Source organism: Octopus sinensis, unplaced genomic scaffold (genome assembly GCF_006345805.1).
Source record: "Octopus sinensis unplaced genomic scaffold, ASM634580v1 Contig15659, whole genome shotgun sequence".
In the NCBI taxonomy this organism is placed as follows: domain Eukaryota; kingdom Metazoa; phylum Mollusca; class Cephalopoda; order Octopoda; family Octopodidae; genus Octopus; species Octopus sinensis.
Window position 1 is genome coordinate 17432 of NW_021833852.1, and position 17544 is coordinate 34975.

The 17544-nt window shown below is 33.1% G+C and overlaps 1 protein-coding gene and 1 pseudogene across 1 annotated transcript; both read right to left on the reverse strand.

Annotated features, from left to right (window-relative positions):
• Positions 1 to 12937: 12937 nt before the first annotated feature.
• On the reverse strand, positions 12938 to 13958 carry LOC115230495 (putative tRNA (cytidine(32)/guanosine(34)-2'-O)-methyltransferase). The gene is given in 5 exon segments (XM_029800659.1): positions 12938 to 13039; positions 13074 to 13409; positions 13444 to 13488; positions 13490 to 13591; positions 13764 to 13958. Coding segments are annotated over 5 exon segments (780 nt in total).
• A 1080-nt stretch (positions 13959 to 15038) lies between these two features.
• LOC115230496 lies at positions 15039 to 17113 on the reverse strand (annotated as a pseudogene).
• Between the last annotated feature and the right edge of the window lie 431 nt (positions 17114 to 17544).

Consider the following 17544-nt stretch of genomic DNA (forward strand, 5'->3'; position numbering starts at 1 on the left):
GCTTAATGTGGTATCTGTAATTAACGTCTCTGTCCTGGGAAGGAACAGAAATGATTTCACTTCACTGTTATTTTACAAAATTGCTATTACTAATACTTTGTCAGAGAATAAATGTCTTTGCTGTTATTTCATCTATTTAACCGTGGATCACGTGACTTTTGTTTTGACTCTTACTGTGGTCTTGGCGGTTAAATAAATAAACCATTGCATAATCGAAATAAATTGTTTTAAAAATAGAGAAGCCTCATACTAAAAAGATTAACGAAGAACAATCAAATATTTAATCAATATTAAATAAGATAAACATTACTAATCAAAAAAGAAGCACATATTCACTGTCGAATCTCACTGCTATCATTCCGGCCGAAGGTTCCATGCATATTACATGCACCCTGGATTGACGAGTGACGCCGTCATCAGTGATTTCACTGCGGAACCGGATGTCTACATCAGCCACAGCACGAGAGAAAAATAGATGCGGGGGGACAGCTCGTTTGGATTCGTTCGTTTGGATTAGTTAGTTCCTAATAACATGTTCTCTCTTTCTATCTTGATCTTATGTGGCTGGCCAGTGCGAGATTTCACATTAAGTTGCGATCTCGCGGAACGGCTGTATTGATTATTATTATATTCACTGTTATTTTACCCATTTTCTAACATTGAGGATTAAAACCCTCCGATAAAAATCCTTATTTATATGTATTTTCAATAATACTAAAAAATATACTAAACGAGTTTAAACATAGATTTCAAGAAAATTACAATATTATGCAGTTTCTTTGCTTTCCCCTTATTGAAAAAGACATCGAAAATGTTTCAGAAATTTTTTATTTAACTGAATTAATTTATATGATAGTTTTTTAATAGTTTTTATTATTTTGATTCATTTTATATCTTAAGCCATCTGTAAAAAAAATAACAAAATACAATATACCTAGTTTATAAAATCTCAATAATGTATAAATCATAACATAAACATAACTAAGAATAAAATCTTTAGATCATCGGTCTCATATAAAAATATAATTTTTTCCAAACGGCTTGAACACCAGTTGACTGTCATTGCAACAAAAATGTAAAAGATTCCTTTCCATTTATCTATAAAGGAATATTTTTATAAACGACTATTTCGACTTTTTTTATTGTATGACACGAGTCAAAATTAAAATATTGAATAACATGAGAGTAAATACAGATTTCTGAAAAAATATTATTTATGATATAAAAGCACCTGGATTCCATATAACTTAGCTGTGATCATCTAAAAGCGAGAAAACTTTAATTTTAATAATTTGGCATTGATGGATTTCTCTATTCGACATTGATGAATTACTATTAGTACATAGTTTTTTGCGCAAATTCACTTCATTAAAAAGTTCAGCTACAAAAATAATTGCTAAACTAATACCATTTACAAATTTATACTTAGGATTTACAAAGTTGGTAATGTTTCAAAGGTTTACTTATAAATTTATATTAGGAAGTTTAAATGCATAGTGAATCAAATCAATTTTGTTTTTATAAGATTCTTCCATCTTGAAGCTTTCATTTTTTGATTTTGAAGCGAATCTCGATTTCAGAGATCAGCAATTTAAAATGTTTTTTTGGAAATATGCTGTTTAAAACGGATATTATACATATGGGGTTTGACTTTAGGCTTCTCTTTATAGGAACGTATCAAAAATTCATGTTTTTTTCACGTGCATGGTCCTTAACGTCTTCTCAAGAACGACCAACTAGATATATGCTTTGGTTATTTATTTTATGAGAGTCTAGGTCACTTTTGTAGTAATCTATGACAATTCCGTTTCATGTTAGCACAACTGTGGTTTTTTGCGCGATAAACATGATGAGTAAATTGCATTCCCATACATCCCCCACAAAGACGATCTTTTTTAAAAAATATGCTAATCCAACATCCGTTTTAAACAGTCGATCATCAACACTGCGGCAGAAAACATCTGTCCATCAAAAAATCTGACTCTAAATGCGATTGGCTATCAGAAGATACTATTAAAATTGCCCTCTGTCGTAGAGAAGCAAAGGCTACTGGCAGGAAAAAGGATGTCGTCTCTTTAAATGCCAAATTCCGTCATGCAGTCAGGAAGAACAAAAATGAGTACTGGCAAAAGTGTTGCACTCAGTTGGAGAATGACTTTAAGAAAGGGCATTTCAGAATGCTTTTACACAAGTGAGAAAATCACATACTCCTTTTACTGCTCGGAAAGGAAAAGTCAACGACAGGGATGGCAGAGAGTTATTCAGCAGTCACAGCATCCGAAACAGATGGAGGGAGTTCGTGGAAGAACTTTATTCTCCTGAATACAAAACTTCAGCACCTCATCATGGATCGCTCATTATTTTTCCGAACCCCGAAGATGATATCCGAGAAAGTGATGTTACATGGGCCGTGAATGAATTGCCTTGCAACAAGGCGCCTGGGCGGACGATATTTCAAGCGAGATGCTTAAGGCCATTCCTTTATCAGCAATCACAACTCTTTGCAAGAATATTTGGAAAACTGGTATTTGGCCTTCTGATTGGAAGAATATTTATTCTGTTGCCTAAAATGGGCGACAGCAAAGTCTGCTCGAATTACCGCACAATTGCTCTCATATCTCATGTTAGCAAAATACTCCTGACGATAATAAAACAACGTCTATCTCCAATCTCAGAAAAGATTCTTTCAAATTATCAAGCTGGTTTTAGACGTGGTCGTGGTACGAGAGATCACATCTCCAGCCTTCGATGGATTTTGGAAAAATCCCGTGAATCCCAGAAGCCTCTTTTCATGTGTTTCATTGACTATCGCAAGGCTTTTGATTGCGTATCTCACGTGAAACTTTGGTCAGTCCTGGAAGAATTTGGAATTCCTCATCATCTCATATCGATAATAAAATCTCTTTATACTGACCAAGAGGGTTTTGTGCGGACTCCTTATGGAGACACAGACTGTTTCGGTATTGGGAGGGGCGTCCGACAAGGCTGTATTCTATCCCCGCTACTGTTTAATATTTACACGAAGAAAGTCATGGAGGTGTTGAATTGCGAAAATGATATCGGAATCAAGATTGGTGGCCTCAACATAAATAATCTCCGTTATGCAGATGATACTACTTTGCTGTCTGAAACAGAGGATGGCTTGAGGCAATTAATTACGAGAGTCAAAGACAACAGTGCCTCTTTTGGCCTATTCCTAAATGTGAAAAAAACCAAAATAATGACAACTTCACTGTCTGGAAAAATTAGTGTCATCGTCGACGACGAAGAATAGAACATGTTGAAAGTTATATCTTTCTTGGAAGTCTGATAACCAGAGATGGTGGCTGTGTCTCAGAAATTAATAGACGGATGGCTATGCAAGAGTACGATGATAAAACTGAATCGGATCTGGAGTAGCAAGGATGTTTCTCTCAAGACAAAGATAGGACTAGTCAACGCGATTGTGTTTCCCGTTTTTCTCTATGGCTGTGAATCTTGGACACTGTCCAAAGCTCACAGCAAAAGAGTGGACTCACTGGAATTATGGTGCTGGCGCAAACTTTTGAACACAAATTGGTACGACAAAGTGTCAAATGTCGTTGTTCTCGAAAGGATTAAACCTACACTGTCGCTTGTGGCGAAAGTTTGGAAGCAACAATTATCATATTTGGGGCACGTGCTTCGGGAGTATGGTATAGGAAAAGAAATCCTGCTGTCTTCGTTCGCTGGAAAAAGGAAGCAGGGTAGACCGAAACTAAACTGGACATCTGAAGTAGTGAAACTTACCGGACATCATTTGTCGGAAATAGCAGAGCTGGTGGGGGATAGAGTTTCGTGGAGGGACCTGTCTTACAGAATCGCCAATGGTCGGAATCGGCTGAATATGGCTTAACTTAACTTTATGCTAATCTAATTTTCCATCGATTAAACTTTCAAGATTTAAGAGATCGTCACCCTCCCTCAGAGATTTTTTGATAAGCGGAGATTTTAGGAAGATTGATACGTGGACGACTACAAAAACCTACTTCCGATGTCATGAAATAGTTGTACATCAATAAATAATTGCATTATAGATTTCACTTTTTTTGTTAAAATTCTTATATAATATTATTCTGTTTAACAAACACATTAGAAAATTATAGAATTTTGTAATTAATATTGTGGTTTATTTCTTTCTTGCAGTTTTGATGGCTTTAAAACCAGGAGACACCGTAAAAATAATATCGCCATTTGTACATGTTTTGAATATAAATTGTTTGTCTATACGTTGTTCATGGTGCTTTTCGATGAACGAGTTTTTATATTATATTAAAATAATAGAAAATTAAAAAGATGCACAGGATGTAATGCCGTTAGATTTTGCAATATAGAATGCCAGGTTAAAAGTTGCTGATTTAATTAAATTAGAGAAAAGCCTGGACTGTGCACAAATACGAATGTCCAAGACTTAAACTAGGATATGTTCCTCTTGATATAATTAGATTGTATTTTCATCTCATTGTGAAGGTTGAAACTTTTGACTTATTATAGTTACATTTATGCCTTTTTCACATTCCCGACAAAATAACAGGAAAAAGCTTTGAAGATATGCATATGGGTATCGACTCTAATGCACAATTTAAGATTGTGATGAAAAACTAATGAAAAATTGCTCCCATTTTTATTGAGGCTTACAAATATTGCCACACGTATGTTGAATTGCCCCCATCCGCATTTGGTTTTGAAATATTCACAAAAATGCAAGCCTCCGCAGTATACATTAAACATGAAAGTGGAACAATTATTGGAGTCGGGGTTTATTTATAGTATTGTTATCACGTCATAATTTAGCCAATTTGAACAATCCTGTGTCCCGAATTCTATATATCGGTACAGTGGAATCAATCTAGTTTTGGCCGCTGTCAAATTTATTTCAATTTCCGAAGTTTTAATTTCAGAATTCATTTATTTAGGAAATTACTGTTTGTCATATTGATCAGTGTAGGAATAGAGCTGCTAGACAAAAGGCTCTTTTGGATTTCGGTATTATTTGTAAGTGTCCACGGTGTTTGGATGATTCTTTTGAGGCGCGTATAACATCCACAAACTGTGTTTTATGCTCCACAGGAAAAGTTGACGATTCTAACAAATGTGATAATTGTCTAAACATGGTTGACGATGATTATGTCAAAAAACGAGCTCAAATGATTTTGGAATTCACAGATTTGATTTATATTTTGTCTATTTTAATATTCGAATAATTTATTAGTGAGAATAACCGTGGTTCGATGAAAATGTTAAAAAAAATTAATTTCACTTTAAATAATGGAAAAGACATATCCCAAAGACAAACATTTTATATATTCAATTAAACTATCTCAAGGCCATTATGATGTTGGGGTTACAAGAATATTCAAAATTCTTAGATTCTATTGAACCCATTTTCCCCGACCTTCAGTAATAAGAAATTTATTATTTGTAGAATGATGTATGGGCTTTCGAATAGCACATCTTTTATTGGAAGCGAAATACTAAAATGCAAAATATTGTTAAAGAAGAAAGTTTCTCCTATATTTTATAATCAGGTTTTTCCCGACTTTAGGATCATGGAAATAGTTATTAGAAATGACCTCTATCACTTATGGAGAAGACAGTGAATGTTATAAATTGATGATTAGCTATAAAAATTTAATTAATAACTAAAACTAACATCTTCATTATTGGTTTCTAATTAACAATAAACTAACAAGTAAATAAAAATATTTTCTGGTTAAATTATTTTAACTTGTTATTAAAATAATATTTATGAAATAAACTTTTGATTCCAATTATAACGATTTTGCATGTTTGTTGTTGTGGTCATTATTGCCTTATTTAAAGTATCACTAGAAAATGTAATTGTTCAATCATAACCACATAATATTAATAGTCTAAAAACAGTGTTGCCCTAATAAACAACGCTAATGAAAATAACAAAACAGAAATAACCAGCGAAACATATTTAAAGAAATTTTCTGATTGGAAAGCTCATGACAATCCGTCAAATGTCACAAATAACCACCCAAATAGTAAAAATATTAACTTATTAATACTCAGGCGGGACTAATGGGCATTTAAGTGGGTTAAAAGACGATATAATCAATAAAAACTACGCTTCACATTCTTGTGGGGCTAAAGTACTCGAAACGAACTCTGAGTGTCATAATTCACAGGCAATTCTATCAGATGATAAAGATTTTTATACAAATAATCCATGTGAGGCTAAAAAATGGTTTTTTAATATATTTAATTATTTTTTTAGGTTTGTGATCAAGCTGTGTGACTCCATCGATGTAACATCTGTCAAATTTGCGAATTTAGAACTATTTTCGTCACATCCAAAATATATTAGGCTATCCACAACAAAAAAGTAATTTTATTACATTATTTAAATTAGTTATCCACCTACTGACGGGTGGAGGACATTTGCAGAGTTATCAGTCCCTCCACCCGAATCTCCAAAGGCTAGTGAATGGCAATTTTTGATCGAAAGTGACCTTTTAATCCGATTTATCCGAATTGACTATGTCGAACATGAAGGAAAGCATCATTTCTGCCCTCTGACTTATTTTCGGTTTGTTACAAATTATATTTTAGGTTCTATGGACTGACAGAAGAGGAGTTGCTTTTTATGTACACAAATAATCATGATTCCGTTACACACCTCCTGTCCCAGAAATCACGGAAATTGATTCCCTTGATGGTTTTCTATCAAATTTGAAGTTCAGGATATTGTTTGGGTGGAATAAATCTGATAACTTGGAGTTTGTTTATGGAAGATCAAGTTTTTTGTCCAGTCGACGACTTTAAGCATTCTGCGAAAGATAAAAATGATTCGAAAGTGGGATTATCAGGCTTAGTGGACGAGGAAAAGAAACGAAATGAAAATTCCACGTCCACTTCCCAGCAAAAGGAAATGGCTTCCCTTTTGAAATTAAGCGGAAATATTAAAGATTTACAAAAATCTGCAATTTTAAGCGAAAAGTATTTATAAATTATATTTTTAAGATATTTGGATGAAATGAGTCTATATTATAATCGGAAGATATGTGAGTTGAATGCTAGACTGGATACTCTGGCTAACGAAAATACAATGACAATGAATAAAGTAGTTTTGTTAGTTTAAAATTGGATAAGGTTCGATTTTTGCACAATCATTTGTATTTGTTGCAAAAAAGATTGTTTGAATTGGAGAGTAATGTTTCATACTATACAAGATTGACCGATGATTTGGAACGAAATGTATATATTGAGAATTATTTGTAGTCGCGGAAGCAAGATCGTGTTATTGTGCTTGTTGTCATATCTGTTGTGGCTGTTTGGGCATTTATTATTCTTTACAGACATGAAAGTATAATTTATTGGTTTTAATGAGGCTAGAGAAGGTCATTTAGTACATTGGGATGAGTGATGCTTTTGAATGCTTGTGAACTATTTATTTGTTTATTTATTGAATAAACGACTTATTGATTTTTTTGTTAAAATATTATAGAATAATCGAAATAGTGTTTTACGTTTTATGATCCGCAAAACTAGGAACCCTTTTAAAGATAATAGTTTAAATTTTTTGCAGATTTTTGTAAATTTTTAATTTTTTGTAAAAAAATTGACAAAGTGATAACAGAAAAGTAACTCAAACGATAGTTAAGAGCCTAAGTGTCAGCTTAATGACTCTGCATGTTAAGTGGCAGGTTTGTGGACCTTAGCGACTGAGATTTGCGGAAAAAGTCAGCTAGTCTCCTTCCGGTCGCTATTTTGCGTCAAAATTTTCTCAGCAAATGTCAGAAAGAAGTTGAATCACACCCTTGTTGAGAATTCCAAAGATTTCAAAAACAATGGAAATAAACTTTAGAGAGTCCAAAATGCAGCCCTATTTTGTCTTTTTGACTCCTTCAGTCTGAATACTAGCGGAACTCTGGTTGTTAACTATCTCTGGTATAAGCATTGCAGAAAACAAGTCAACACAGGTGGCTTTCGAAATCAGAGATTTGCCTTCTTTAAAAAAAATAGTCATCCCGTCGGAACACTTTCCGTCTTTCTGGCAGAGACCAACTGACTATAGAGTGGAAGGAAAACCTGCTGAATCTAAAGCTCTTTTGACGACTTCGTTAAGTTGAGTGTGACAAAGAATTCTAGCAACATTTTTCTTTCACGACAAGGCGTACAATCCGTTCGACGAAATTGATATTTCTTATTTGGCATAGAAGTCAAATAAGTGATGTTCTGGATTACCAGTCTTTAATAAATAAATCAATGTAAATTTTTACTGGAACTAAGAATATGCATTTAGAACAATTTGATATCACGTTCTTGATGATTCGACTCTTGACTCCAAAGTAATAACTACTGCATAGATGCTGAATCTTATTGATTCCTTAACAAGCCTCTTCATGAAGTAAAGATACAATAATCTCATGCCTGGCTCATTTTCCTGAGAAATGACGTCGTCTTTTTCATTTACACTGTTCAGGTATAGTTTTTTGTTCTTATTTTTTTACAAACCTTTTGCCAAACAGACTTACCTTTGGCGGAAGAGTTCAGCTCTCTATAACTTTTTTGCTGACCTGACTTTTTTGTCCATTTCTTGTCGTTTTTCCGCTTACAGGAAAATTCTTAATTATCAGTATCTCCACTAAATAATATTAAATCACAACAAACATTTTTTTAATTTTTGGTAATATTTTTGAATGGAAATCTCATTATTTCGTCCACCAATGACGATTTTTCTCGGCTTGAAAATCCGCCGACATTAAACAAATTTAAAAAAGGTAAAAATAATTAAAAAATGGAAGCAAGTCTAAGTTTCATGTTCTGTGGATTCTTTTCGCCATTTATAGACTCCGTGAATTTATCCAACGAGGATTCTAAAGCACATTCATTCACGAACAATATTCATGTTTTGTCTCAGTGCCAGCAGGATTCTAAAGCACTCTTCACTGAATTATGTTTTGACGTTCGCTTAGCGCCACTGGATTTCCTTCAGTACTGGAACCAGTTGGGCTAGACCGTGGAATCGGAAAGCGTCCTGACAGGTCTACTTTATTCCAGTTCAAAATGGGACTTGCCCTCCTATGGGATGTAACCTATGTCGGCTCGTTTTCGTCATTAGTGGTCATAGACTATGTTTTCGCCCTAGATTTGCCTCTGCTATGACTAAAACCAAAAGAAATCGCAAAGTATGCTCCCTTGGTCAAAACTTGTTGCTTCGTTCCCCGGGCTTTGAAAACAGTAAGGTGATTGGCCAAAAAGCTCTTAAATTCTTCTCAGAGATTGGTTTAATCAAATCGAAGAGGAGTTACAACAGTCGTGAAACGATGTAGATTTTCAACAAGAATCGGTCGAGATATTACGTGGAAATTGCCTGTCCATCCGCTCAGCGACTAATATAAATTAAATTTTTCTTTTTTTTGGTCAATATTTTGTTTTGTCTTATTTGCTACTTGAGGACTTAGAATGCCCCACAAAAGGGATTGGATTTGCCAAAAATCAAATTTTTTCTTAAAAATGATAGTTTAATGTTTTAAAATCATTCTTTCTCTCAATACCATTATTTTTTTAATATTTAAATTTTTTTTTTTTTTTTTGTATTTTAACGTAAAATACAGTGAATCCTCGCGATTTGGCTATTTTTAGGACATGAAAATTTTATGGCCAATTTGAAATAATCAATACTTTAGAAATTAAAACAGACACGTTTAAATTTAATTAAAATAAAATTTAATCCTTAATTTCTTTTTTACTTTCCCGTTTTAGGTTTGCTTTTTTTTATTGCAGTAATGAGCAAAACATCATTTTCATTTTTTTCTGCATTATAGGCAAGTTCCCTTTCTATTCCGGTTAATCTAAATTCTATGTTTTTTCCATCAAGTTGATATGTGATTTTTGTATCATAGTGTTCAATTATCACTATCATATTGTTCAATTATTAAATTTTTAGGGATACAATGTGGAGGACAGTGGTCTATTAGAAATAAAATTTTCTTTCTAATTTTAAGCTACAGGTCAAAACTAATAATCCAATCAAAAAAAGGATGCAGTCATCCAAGCTTTCTATAATATGAGACTAGAAATCCGTAGTTAACATTTCTAAAGCATCTAAGCATTTTCGGTTTTCCAATCATAACTGGTTTTTATTTATGATTTCCGGACATATTTGAACAGAGCATAATAGACACACGGTCTATATAATTTTTGTGTCCTTAGAATCTGTTTTTGCATATGCTTTTCGTTGAATAAGTTTGCAGTATAATGCAGTTTCATCAAGATTATAGATTTGATCAGGCTTATACAATTTAGCAATTTTTTAAAATTCTTGACGAAATGAATTAATGTCAACTACTTTATCAGTTAGAATTTCTTGATGTAATTTTGGCATTCTAAAAGCATGCCTCTTTTTAAATTTTTCCAGTAGAATTTTTAAAATTATAAAGTTGTAACTTTTCGCAAAATGCGCAGTCTTACACGATATTAAGGAATCATTCAACTAAGCTCACAGCAAAAGAGTGAACTCACTGGAATTATGGTGCTAGCGCAAATTTTTGAACATAAATTGGTACGACAAAGTGTCAAATGTCGTTGTTCTCGAAAGGATTAAACCTACACTGTCGCTTGTGGCGAAAGTTTGGAAGCAACAATTATCATATTTGGGGCACGTGCTTCGGGAGTATGGTATAGGAAAAGAAATCCTGCTGTCTTCGTTCGCTGGAAAAAGGAGCGCGGGTAGACCGAAACTAAACTGGACATCTGAAGTAGTGAAACTTACCGGACATCATTTGTCGGAAATAGCAGAGCTGGTGGGGGATAGAGTTTCGTGGAGGACCTGTCTTACAGAATCGTCAATGGCCGGAATCGGCTGAATATGGCTTAAATTAACTTAACTTAACTCAACTAATTAAAAAAATTCACAAAATTTGAAAATTGGCCAATTTATTAAGAAAATTAATTTTTTTTCTTAGTAAATCGTTAAAAAATTGGCCAATTTGCGAGGGTTCACGTATATTAATTATCTGACACAAAACGATTTTTCATTTTAATAACACAAATTAAAATGCAATATGCCTTGTTGAAAATAAATGAGTTTAACTCCATTTTTAACGCTGATTGCTCAAGATTATTGTATAAAATGTTTAAAGATTTTTAACTGTTTATTTTTTTATTCATAATTACAAGATTATTCACTACTTTATATGAAAAATATCCCGAAATTAACCATCTGAAGTTGATATTTTCCCATCTCGAAAGAACTTTATGTTTTGCTACTCGGGAATATAACCCAAATGAATTTAGTATTGGACTAAATGTTTGAAAGACACGACAACATTAAATTTAGATTCGGTTATTTGAGCAAGATACACAGCGTAAATTGATGGTTCGTTCCTCCAGATTAATTTTAATATTTTTTTTTGATTTGAAGACGGTTTTGCTAAAAAATCCCTATTTAATTTTCGCATTTTGGTGCCGTTTTTGAACAATTTTTTTTGAAAATCTCACAGTCGATTTGGGAATTTCTAGCATTTTAGTTTTTCGAAAGAATATTAGCCAATGTTTACCCCCGACCAAAACTTTGTACTCACAAACTGAATTTGCTACTTTTTGAGATTTCTTTCTTCGCACCGGCATTTGGCAAAAATTATAAGTCGTATTCCAAAATCAGTTAGGATTATTGTCAATTGAATTCACTCACTATCTTATTCAATTGAATCCGTCCTATCTTCTGACTCAAAAGCTTATTTGTACAATCTTTGCTTTGCCTCTGAAGTCTTTCCCTATCTGTTAAACCCCTCCTTCCTCGAGCTCTTTCTTTATTAAATCCTCGAGCAAACTATAAATTAAACCACAAAATCCAGAGTCCTTGGACGCTCCTTAGAGAATTATCCGTAATAAACTCTCTCAGTCGGCAGACATTCCCAATTTCAACAAATCTTTTTCTGCTAAAAGAGGAACATCAAAGACTTCTTAGTTATAAAAATTAAAAATCAAAGTATTTTGATTCCCCAATATACCCAGCTGAATCAAAAAAACCCTTACTGAAAAAAAGTCGTGCTTGATTGTATACACAATAAGATTGAAATCGCGTCTCTGAAGGCTCATTTGATCTTCTTGCTTATCAAAAACGATCTTTTTATTTCTAAATTTGCTTTTCAGTTGCGATCGATGTTTGAAAGTTTTCGATTTTAAGGGACTTAAGCATTTTTCTTGCAAACTGGGTGCAGATAGATTTAGCAGGCACTTAACGTTAAACGACATTGTTAAAAAAGCTCTGAACTCAGAAATTTTTTTTCTATTTGAGAGCACATGGGGCTTGATTGCAAAGACTTGAAACGTCCTGGCGGATTGACACGTTTTTCGGAATGCCAAATATCTCGTTTGGGATGTACCATTTGTGAATTCCTTTTGAAAATTAATCTAATTAACTTTTTTCACCTTCGAATATTTACTAAAGATCAATCATTTAAGACAAAAGCGTTTTTGAATTTATCGCCTTGAATTAATATATTGTTATTTGGGTAGATATTAAAAAAATTCACTGCGTCTTGGGAAAAGGAACAGCATAGCATGTTTCCGCCCAACAATCTGCACCAAAATATTGTCTATTTAATAGACTCTATTATATCAAATGTGTTCACAACTGCACATTCGGAGAAGCCAGTCTTAAAACCTCTGAGAAAACTTTATTCTCTTCTATAATCGGAGGAGCAACCAAGTCTTGTATCAGCTTTGGAAAACGTTCTTGAAAATTACCGTGAATTTTCCTGGCATTAAATTTCCGATCAATTTATCTAAGGCTTAGTTTCGGATTACTTTTTTGTGTTCTGAGTGAAAAAAATTATCTAAACCTCTATAAATAACTTTATCAAACATCGCCGGATTCGACTATTACGTCCATGAACTATTTTACCTATGTAAATAACATACAAAAATTTTATTAATTAGAAAATCATAAAAAACGACTTTGTTTATCACATTTTTTAAGTTGACAAGCCTCCTTATATGGTGGATTAATAGGAGGCTGAATAGGTTCGCGGTATACATACTCCTCCTCTCCAAACTGACATTAATTAAAGTATATATACTACTTCTAACATATACGTTTTATCTGAATCCAATGAATTGAGATCCCCACAAAAAAGAAATTCTGGACGGAAAGAATTTTGATGTTTAAACAATAAAAATGAATTTTCTGGTGCCTTTTCCGCGCCATAAAATCCTCTGCAAACTACAAACGCTTCTGCACTCGAATTTCGACTGCTGGCAGGCTTAGCAACAGAAAGGTCCTCAAAAAACAATCTCAATTGGGAAAATAGTAGATCAGAATTTTTAGCTCGAAAAATCTAAGAAAAATTTGAATTTCTCACCTTAGACATAAAAGACCCTCCTTTCTTCAATAATTTAACGGATATTTTAAGTGCCTTGTAAAAATATTAATAAACTTACTGAAAGGACGAGTTGAGCTTGCATGTACTCGTCCATGTCATGCAGTCCCGTGACTAAATAAAATAATAAACGGACAACCATCGGGGGCTCCATCACATACAACAAGGTCGGCCAAATTTCCATCCAAATTCTGAATAATCAAATCGACTGTTTTGCTCTAACAGTATTAAAATAAATATAAACATCTGTAATGTCACATTGCAGTGTAATAGCGTCTTGCAGTGGCTGTATCTCCTGAACGTCCACTGACACTACTTTGAACTGATTGGAGTCATTGTGTATGTCTCTGAGATAGTTAAATTATTGTACCGCAGTCGTTTTGTTATTACTTGGGTCCAGCTTCCTGGTGCGGCACAGAGATCCACGACGTACTTGCAATCTGATTTGTTATGAGTAAGATTACTGTTAAGAAGATTGAATTGATCATCTACTTGTATGAGCTTAAAGGCACTTCTCGCTCTCCATGCTTGTTCTTTGGCAAATCTATAATATATGTCTCGTCTATCTTTAGAAGATTTTCCCATTACAACACGAGTCTTAACAAGGATTAAAATTATTTAAATATTTTATTTTTTATAATTTAAGGTTTTTTACTAAGATTTCTTTGCTTTTTTAAATGAAAAATGCTATGGATCTCTCCAAAAGTTTGAATGTGTGTTAGTCACCTGAACGTGTTAGTTAATGGTTAAGACGGTGATTTTGTTTGACTTAAAAAAAAATTTACAATACCTTAAACCAGGGTTTCTTAAACGGGGGTACATGTCCCTAGGGGGTACGCGGAACATTTTTTAATTTGTTATTATTCAGATGATTTTAATAATTTAATCGATTTTGATAGCATGGTTCATTTGTTTTTCGTTATGGTTAATAAAACGCGTAAATGGGATGACTCATATATGCAATATGGATTCACCAAATCTTTTGGAACAGACAATGTGGATAAGGCGCAGTGTATGTTGTGCGATGCTTTACTTGGAAACAATTCATTAAAACCTGTCAATTTATTAAGACACAAACGTTCGGCTCACTCTGATAATACAGATAGTCTTGAACGCTGCCTTAAACTAATTGTTACTTTTCGTATCCCGTAAGCCGACCGCGTAGCAAATCTGAGGAAAAGGAGTGTTCCATCAGATTTCATCTGGGTTCGGAAACATAAATCTGTACACCTAGCCCTCACATATGGTTACTAGACTGGTTCGATTCGGAGAAGAGTGACTACCTTATTGAACAGTTAGAAAAGACGATACGTTCCGCATTAAAACTGGCTTACGGAGTAAAACTTGACGGAAGGCTAGAAAGAATTCTCTGTTCCTACGATCGGGATGGTCTTGGAGAAGAGCTGTGTTATGTAATTATAATTGGGGTTAGCATAGAAAGAGATACTTCGGTGCCTTATTGTTTATTCTTTTTTCTTGTTCTTTGGGTTTTTTTTTCTTGAACAATAAAAATAATTCAATTCAAATTCAATTAAATGAAAAAAAGTAAACAGTTTCAAAAGTTGTAGCTTACAATCGATTGTTTTTCTATATATTTTATTATTATGGTATTTCAAAAAAAGTATCAATCAGTAATCAAAAGACATTTATTCAAAGTAAAAACAATTATATATCCAAATCATATCCACCATTCAATTCAAAATGTAAATACACCTTTTCCTTAATACGTTTGCATCCACTTTTTGAGAAAAATGGCATATTCGGAGGATAAAAACTCATATGATTTATAACCGACCCAACAATCTCCTCAACTTTCTCAAAAGACATCACTAAACCACTTAGTTCAATTTCCCGTCTTGCACAATCCTCTAATTGGGAACGTTCAAGTGGCAAAAATGGAACAAAGTGACTCACAACTGCCTTCTGGATCAACAAACTATGCTTATATCCGCCTAGAATATACAAAAACAAACAAATACTATTTTCGTTATAAATTGTGGACATTACAAAGTTCTCAATTTGAGAAAATTTGATTGAATTTCGACTATATCCTTGAATAAACAGTTCAACGGTCCGATTTATGATAAAGCCTGACCCAGAATTGCTTTTGAAAGTTTTTATTGTAAATTAAAACCTTAAAAGTAAATAAATTGCCTTTCCATAGTCGACATTATTAACAACTCCAGAATAATCCATAAATCCCGTAACCGAATCTAACAATGTTGGCGGCATTCGTTCAATTTCGTCAAAATAAAAATTGAATAAGGACAAATAGTGAGATTCCCAGTAATCCAAGCAGCCAACTGAGATTTGTATTCCTCAATCAAATTTTGACTCGGAAAATGCAATGTTGATATAAAAGTATGTACAAATCTGCTTTTATTTTTTCCCATTACATATTTTGCAATGTTTTTGGCAACAAAATTTTTCCCTGTTCCTGTAGGTCCGTGGAATGATAAAACAAGAGGTTTTTGTGATGTTAAATCCAATAAATGATTGTGGAGTGATCTTATTACGATGGAATGTACAAATGGCTGGCCAAACAAATTGGAAGACATAAACTCGTTAAGTCCAGTTATATTGGCCTTGGTCCATCCATTATGACAGTTTTCCATGCCTATTAGCCAACGGCTATACTCAATGGCTTGGGTTATCTCATTAGCTGAGAATAACTGAAAATCGGAAATCTTTATAATTATAGCCAAAACTATATTTATTTAAAAAAACAAAATACATGTAAAGAAAAACAAGGACACACATCTGAGAGAACATTGAATGGCCATTTAAATTATATTTTTTAATTTATTAAATACATTAATAACATATAGTTATAAACATATTATTATCTATTTATGTCACGAGCGAACGTAAAACCATGTGGCTGATATTAATGACAATGATTGTTAAAAAATAAAATGTCACGGGTTGGATAATGCCCCGGGTTGGATAATACCTGCGATTTTGAAAATTCAGAGATTTGTTCAAATTTAGAATCAATTGATAATTCCGGTATTTTAACTTGGAATTTATATCTAGGCAATTCTAATTGTAAAGTTCAAAAAATCAAATTTAATATAAACCGATTGATGGAAACTCAGCCTACTATAAGACAATGAATAGGACCAAACAAAATTAACGAAACCAAAAGAGATAGTTAAATGGTTAAATGGGTTTAGTTAAATGGGAAAAGTAACCCCATGTCATCACCTTAAAAAAAGGCCTACATTTTAAGTGCATTCATTTTTTTTTATTTTTTATATTTATTTCTTTTAACCAGAAAAAATCAAAATGAAACTAAAGTTAGTTAGAGGACTTCCCCGCTTCGTAGATGGAGAAACATTGTTACAGTATAACCTCCATTTGGGGCAGACCTCTGGCTTGGGGAACCTCTATTTTTGGGGAAACCTCTATTTTTGGGGTAGTTTGAAAAGGATATAATTTTTATGCGGTAATTTCCAAATTTAGAAATTACCGGAACCTCTAAGTGGGGCACAGGATTTTTAATTTATATACATATTTGCTATTAAAATTAAAATTAATTATATAAAATTTCATTTGGAAGCCTCGTGTAATTTTTGTATTCTTGTTGTTATGGCTCGTAAGCTTAGTCTTGAGTTAAAGATCAAAATTGCCAAGGAATTAAGTGAAAATAAACATCTTACTGAACGAGATATTGTTTCATATTCATCATCTAAAAACAGTTGGATGACATCAGAAATATTTATTACATGGCTCACCATTACAAATGAACAAATGATTACGCAAAAGAGAAAAATTGTTTTGTTACTTGATAACGCAAGCTGTCACAAATATATCCATCTTTCCAACATTGAATTGTTTTTTCTCCCAAAAAATACAACCTCATTAATTCAACCGTTAGACATGGGTATTATTAAATCTTTCAAGTCCAATTATCTTAACGCTTTATTGGATTTTACTCTTTATTTTGAGGACGTTGAGTTACAAATTGTTAATTTAAAAAAAATAAATCTTCGTCATGTCATAATAATTGTTGGAAAAACATGGCAAAATTTAAATCCTGAAACAATAACGAATTGTTGGGAAACAATTAATAACTGTCGGCAACAGATTCCTAGTTCAAATTTTTTAGTTAACAGTGAGAAAGAAAATTTGGACACGATAATTGCAGACGTAATTGCTGAAAATGAAG